This window comes from Pteropus vampyrus, unplaced genomic scaffold, assembly GCF_000151845.1.
Source record: "Pteropus vampyrus isolate Shadow unplaced genomic scaffold, Pvam_2.0 Scaffold140, whole genome shotgun sequence".
NCBI classification, from domain to species: domain Eukaryota; kingdom Metazoa; phylum Chordata; class Mammalia; order Chiroptera; family Pteropodidae; genus Pteropus; species Pteropus vampyrus.
The window spans coordinates 848,629-855,043 of record NW_011888921.1 but is presented as its reverse complement, the minus strand read 5'-3'; the positions used below and the strand labels follow the sequence as shown (position 1 = coordinate 855,043).

The window sequence follows — 6,415 nt, the reverse complement described above, 5'->3', positions numbered from 1 at the left end:
ATGTTTTGCAGAGTATGTTGAAAAATGGTTTTTATTCTTCAAGATAGTGGGATTAGATGACATGTAACTTCTTGCATTTCCAAATACAGAGAACCCGTATCAAATTTGGGTCCTTGCCACTTTATTCTGTCATTTTTAGAGAACCCAGTACTAACTCAAGTGAATCTAGTAAAAAACTATCAATCAAATATCTACGTGGCCCTGAAAATGAATATAGTGGAATTTGAGCCACTCAACAGATTAAAAATACTAATGAAGGCATAAGGAATAGAGGACTCTGACAAAGGAGAAATATAACATTGACAAAAACTGACTAAAACATTTTACATACAATATGAATTTTATAAAGTTAAGGAAAACAATATTCTCACACTTTGGACCCAGAGCTGTTAAAGAACTTTTTTCTTTCTTTCTTGCTGGCTTTGGATCTTGATTCTAACTAAGAAAAAGCTCTTTGGGGTGGAACTTTGCCTAAGCAAGGCCTTTTGGCTTGGGGACAGAAAGAGCAAATCTTTCCTTTTTGTTGAAAAAAGTATTGGTGAATGAATTTGTTAGTCTGAATTTGTCCAGTGTTTTTAGATTCTTCAGTTAAACTATATCTTTTAAAGCACAACAAAAACATTCTAATTGTTAGGATATTTACTTTAAATGCTAGCAAAATGTCTGTTTTTAGCTTTATGAACAAAAGTGTATGTAGAAGTAGAGAGTTAACACAGTAGATAATACTAGTCTACTCTATATTAAGACATTTCTAACTGCAAAAATTGCATGGTAAGAAATTGGCTATACATGAACAATTCTTCTCTTTTATGAAATAAATCATAGGAAAGCAGATAAATTTATAAGCAAATATTGAAGGATTGTAATAGCAAAAACCATGGTATTATGTTAAAAGTAAATAAAATTTGGATTATGGAATATGAATTGTTGTAATGAACACTTATTTTGAATTTCTTATTCTAGATTACTAGACTCTGTCAACTGAATTTCTTATTCTAGATTACTAGACTCTGTCAACTATAATTATTATTGTCTTTGGTGTCCAGCCAGTTCATACTGTCTTCATCTTTCAGCACATTATTCTTTATCTAAGAGTGACTAGATGTTTAGGATACATTTTCTTTTGCTGAAATAGTTACAAAATTATTGAGTGCTTGCAATAATTCTTATGTCATAATCATGTTTTATTTAACATATATTAAATTTTAGGCACTATTCTAAGCATGTAACACACATTTGCTAGTTATCATGAAATTAAATTGTATGCTGCCTGAAAACTTTAAAAAATTAAAGAATATTCATAGATTTATAGTGTTCCATGCTATTTTCTTTATTGTTCTACTTACTACTAATTTAACCATTCATTGCTTTTCCTACTATCTACACTAATGTGGCCTAAATTATCCTTCCTAAAACAAATATTCTTTTTTTTTCTGTTTTATAAAAAATTGTTTGCTTACCTCATATTTTTGGATTATTTTCTTTAGTAAATCACCTTATAAATGTTTATGCATTATTAACAACAACTCTACATTCATTTCTAAGTAGTAATGCCAATGGTAAATACTTTAAAATTTAGTTCTTACTCCATGGTATTTCCCATTTTAATGAAATACAAATGTGAAATTTTTCAGGTTTAGCAGAATTAGGTACCCTGTGTGATCCTTTACGGAGCTGCTCTATTAGTGAAGAAAATGGACTTAGTGCAGCCTTCACCATAGCCCATGAACTTGGGCATGTGTAAGTACCTTCTGTCACCTCAGTACTGTGCCTTCTATTCATTCTATTTAGAATGCCAAAAATTTAATCTTCAATTAAATAATTAGCACCTTTATGTCTTTACAAAATATTTTTAGTATAATTCTTATCCCTGAAATGCTAACTCTGGCTCTTTTGTGATCTATGTTAGGTCAGGCAGGACGCACAGATCAACAGACTAAGCAAAGAACTAGAACTTGGGAATTCTTTTATTTCATTTACTGTACTGGATTACATGACAAGTACTTCTGGCCTCTATTCCTTGTTATCCTATACATGACCAGGTACTGTCCTCTACCATCTTATGGGAGGGCCTACAAGGGATCCTAGTTCTGAGCAACTTCCCCAAATATTCGTAATACCAACTCATTTCTTGCTTTTATAGCTCAGAGCCCCAGTAGAGAATGTAGCACATGGGGATTTATTAATAATTAATAATTAAGATTTTTTAAAAAATCTTTCTCCCAGATCCATAGTAGTTTGTAAAAATTTGGGGTTCTATCTGTTCCTTTATTATTAAAAATTCTACTGGGGTTCCCTGCTCTAAGAACAGAGGCCGTGATGTCTAGTGATTCCCTTGGAGCTTCTATTGAAATTCAGAAACCCCTCTACAAACTCATCCTCTGAAAAATGATTCCAAATGTACCCCAGAACTCCTAGGATTTCTGGGGTATTTGCTAATAAGGAATTGAGGCTAGAGTTGCCTCTCTTAGTTTGACTATATATTTTTTCCTGGTCATGCCTTGACATCATTAAATTATTCAGCTGGAATAATTCCAAGTGGAGATCATTTTTATTAAACTAGCGTCTCTTCAGTTCCCTTTGAGGATGGTTACAGCTCATGGGCATCAGCAAGATGCACACTCAGATTTCTAAGTTGTTTAATTGGGGAATAGGTTTAGGAGCATAAATGATGGTATAGACGCATTGCAATGACATCTGAAAAGTGCTAGTTGCTGGTTTTAGAAACTGTTCTTGCAGAGAGTACCATCTTAAACATTTATTTTCTTCCTGAGAAACTCTAGGTGTCTTTAGAATATGAGTAAGTAGTTTAATTAAAAGATTGATTTAAGTGTGTGTTTCAGCAGACAAGGACTTGAATCAGGTGGTTTCAGTGTTCCTTCTAATTGCGAGTTTATACTTGGGTCCTCAAAAGAATGCAAAGGATCTGTTGCTGACTCGCTAATTATTTTTAATATCATTGCTCTTGTAAGGATTTGGTTGCCTAAAACATAGAAATGTTTCTATTACTTCAGTTCTATTGATCATCACTTATTGATTATAGACCAGAAACAGTAGTTAGGTTTCTTATAAAATAGATAGATATTATAGAATGATATAAAATTAGGGATTAAAGAAGTCCTTTTGAAACTTTAGTAATAATTGATGGTTTAGGATTTAGTGTAGTATCAGCTTTACGTGATATTTCCACACATTTATTAGGATATGCCTGTTCAAAACTGCAGGTATTTTTAAGTGAATGCTTTGTCCACATTGTGCTGAAGTGATCCAGTCTATAGATTTTGGTTGTTTAGATTCAGATATCATATCAACAGACTGTGCTACTCATCAAAGTTATAATCTAGTATTTCTCAGAGATCATGTGCTTCTTAACACAAAAGTAACCTAGTTTCATAATGTTTTATGAAGAGATCAAGAATACAAATTCTGATGTAACCAATTTTATCTGCATTTAACATTATAACATAAATATGAGATTTGTTACTAATGTTGTATACATATTTTAGCATTCTTAATTGTTTTTATTTTTAGATTTAATGTTCCACATGATGATAGTTTTAAATGTAAAGAAACTGGAATTAAACATCAATATCATGTGATGGCTCCAACTTTAAATTACCACACCAGTCCTTGGACCTGGTCAAAATGTAGTCAGAAATATATCACTGAATTCCTAGAGTAAGTCTGATTTTATGTTACTTTAGTTAAATTATTGAAGATTTATTAGGACATAAAATTTGAAATTTGTATGTTTTTTAAAGTGGTTCAATTTTTGTTTAATTTTTCATTGTTTAGATTTGAGCTTACTTTCACTATACAAATGGAAATTTAAAAGCATGGTAAAATGTTATGAGTATTTCACTCCTAAACAGTTTTTTGGGGGTGGGCATGTAGTTCAGACCTACCTACCTTTTTTTTTTCTTTAATTTGGGTTCTCTATTATAAAAATTTTTTTTGGAAAGAGACTTAATGAGAATCACAGCTTCCTTGTGTATGTTCGAAAATTTTTAGAAGCTATTAGGTAATATTTTGAGAGGAGTTTAAGTGGCTCCAGTTTGAAGTGACTTTGAAGGACAGAGAGAAGCTAAAGTCCAACTGTGAATGTTACAAATAGCTCTCTAAAGTCACAAGGATGTGGAGTCTTTGGGTATACATATTCTTTTTTTTTTTTTTTAAGCATTTCATTTTATTATTAGTTTCAAGTATACAGTACCCTAGTTAGACATTTATATACTTTATGAAACAGTCTCCCTAATTACTCTATTGCCCCTCTGGCTCTACACATAGCCATTGGAGACTTCCTATCTCTGAAGAGAAGAGGCAGCTCTAGATTTTTCTTCTCTCAATTCTCCATCCCTCACTAGATTTCTTGACTTCCAAACTTCTTTTATCCAAATGGTGTTTCTATCCTAGTTACTGAAACGTGTCCAAAAGTCAAGGCCAAACTATTTCCAGATAATCTTTTTTTTTTTTTTGTATAAAGACAAGACCGTTTCACTTCGTCTACATATTCTAATCACTCACTTCTGCAGTTTCTAGTTACCTCTCTTTATGAGACTGTGGGAATAAGTGAAGCCATGCTTTGGGATATATATTCATAAATATATTCCATAATTAAAATCAGTAGTGATCATTTATTCTTGTATGGGAACTTGATTTCAAAGCACAACACACAGTTGCTGATTTATACATGATCTCACATAACTTTGTTCAATGGCTAACTGAGGGATTAATTAATAATGTCAGTGGATGTGCTTCTTTTTGGAAGGGAGTAGTAGTGTGATTTTCTCCAGTGGGAATTTTAAAAGTTCACTTATTCAGTTTTTTTGACAATTCGATATGTCCTTCTAGCCAGTAATTTTCCCAAAAGTATTTCTTTTAATCATTGTAATGGAACAAATTGTTGGTTTTAACCCAGTTGAAATGGTTGAACATTTTCACAAAGTTTTCTGTAGACTCGATATTGTATGACAAACTATGAGTAACAAATACACATTTCCCCTGCTATTTACCACTTTTCTAAGTCCTTTAAGTATGTTATAGACTCTAATAGCAACCTGCAAAGTAGATATTACCACTCAGGGAAGTTGAATAACTTGTCCATAGCTGTGCATCCTGGGAAGCGGCGGAGCCAAAATGCAAACTCCCAAAGCTGGCATTTTTGACTGTGTCGTACTCCTTTTTAACAAAAACTCTTTGAGGTGGAGACAGCATAGTACTTTTTTAAGTTCCTTTGTTTTGTTATTGTTTAGAACTATAAATGTACTTTCTCAACTGATTTGAAAACTAATTTTTTTTTACATTTTGATTATTTGACCATAAAATATAAGCCATTATTTATAGCAAAGAAGACCAAAAGTGTAGTGTGATCAACATATAAATGTATGCTTCATAAATTATATCCTGATGGATTTATTTGTCGTTCTTTTTTTATTAATTAACTTTTTATTTTGGTGATACTGGTTAACGAAATCCAGTAATCATTGTTCTTTTTTGAAATTGTACTTTCAGGGCAATTGTTGGGCTCAGACGAGAACACACATAAAAAGTCCTTTTTAAACTGTGAGGTTTTCTTATTAACTTTGATACGAGCTGGGTTTTAAATTATGAAAAAAAAATTCTCTTTGCAAGTACAGAACTACAGAAAATGTAATAAAGAATCTTATACCGAAATGCATCTATTTATATTCACAATATTTTATTTTCTGTCATCGATATAGTACTGGTCATGGGGAATGCCTCCTTGACAAACCACATGGAAGAATATATGATCTGTCTTCACAACTTCCTGGATTAATGTATGACGTAAACAAGCAGTGTGAGCTTATGTTTGGTCCTGGATCACAAGTGTGTCCCTATTTGGTAAGAAAAATTTTGTCTTTTTTGTTTGAAAACTACCATAAAGTTATAGATAGACTCTATTTCAAAATGCATTTATTCTCTTGAACAGAAGGTGAACTAAATGTATCTTAAAGTTTTTAAGTCATAGAAAAATTTGTTTTCCAAAAAGAAGTTGAAAAAAGGGAAACTAAAATTTATTGAGTACTTAATACATGCCAAATACTGTTAGGCACTTAAAATCATCTTCTTTAACTCTCACAAAATCCTATGAAATATTACCATTTAGAAAACAAAGATTTTCGAAAATTAAAAGCATTTAAATATTTATTTTCAAATGATATTATTTGGAGGATGGGGAGAAAATTCTGTGAGACCATTTTGTATTTTGATAATAAGTTGTATTAAAGGCCCAGGAATATAAGAGATTACATTTTAATTTACATAGATTTGAATCCAAAGGAATGAGATTCGGGGCGTCTTGTTTAGTTCTAATTAAGCTATTTTAGATTATTTTGAGGATTTTTCATAGGTTACATATAGTACTAGATTGTGAGGATCATCAGATCAGAAAGGC

The 6,415-nt window shown here is 31.6% G+C and overlaps 1 protein-coding gene across 1 annotated transcript in view; it reads left to right on the top strand.

Annotated features, from left to right (window-relative positions):
- The window catches only part of ADAMTS20 (ADAM metallopeptidase with thrombospondin type 1 motif 20), a 163,508-nt gene that overhangs the window by 63,706 nt on the left and 93,387 nt on the right, over window positions 1-6,415 (top strand). Inside the window, exons 8-10 of the mRNA XM_011368332.2 lie at window positions 1,635-1,740; window positions 3,532-3,678; window positions 5,721-5,862. Of these exons, the coding sequence (XP_011366634.1) occupies window positions 1,635-1,740; window positions 3,532-3,678; window positions 5,721-5,862 (395 nt within the window). The remainder of the gene's footprint in view (window positions 1-1,634; window positions 1,741-3,531; window positions 3,679-5,720; window positions 5,863-6,415) is intronic.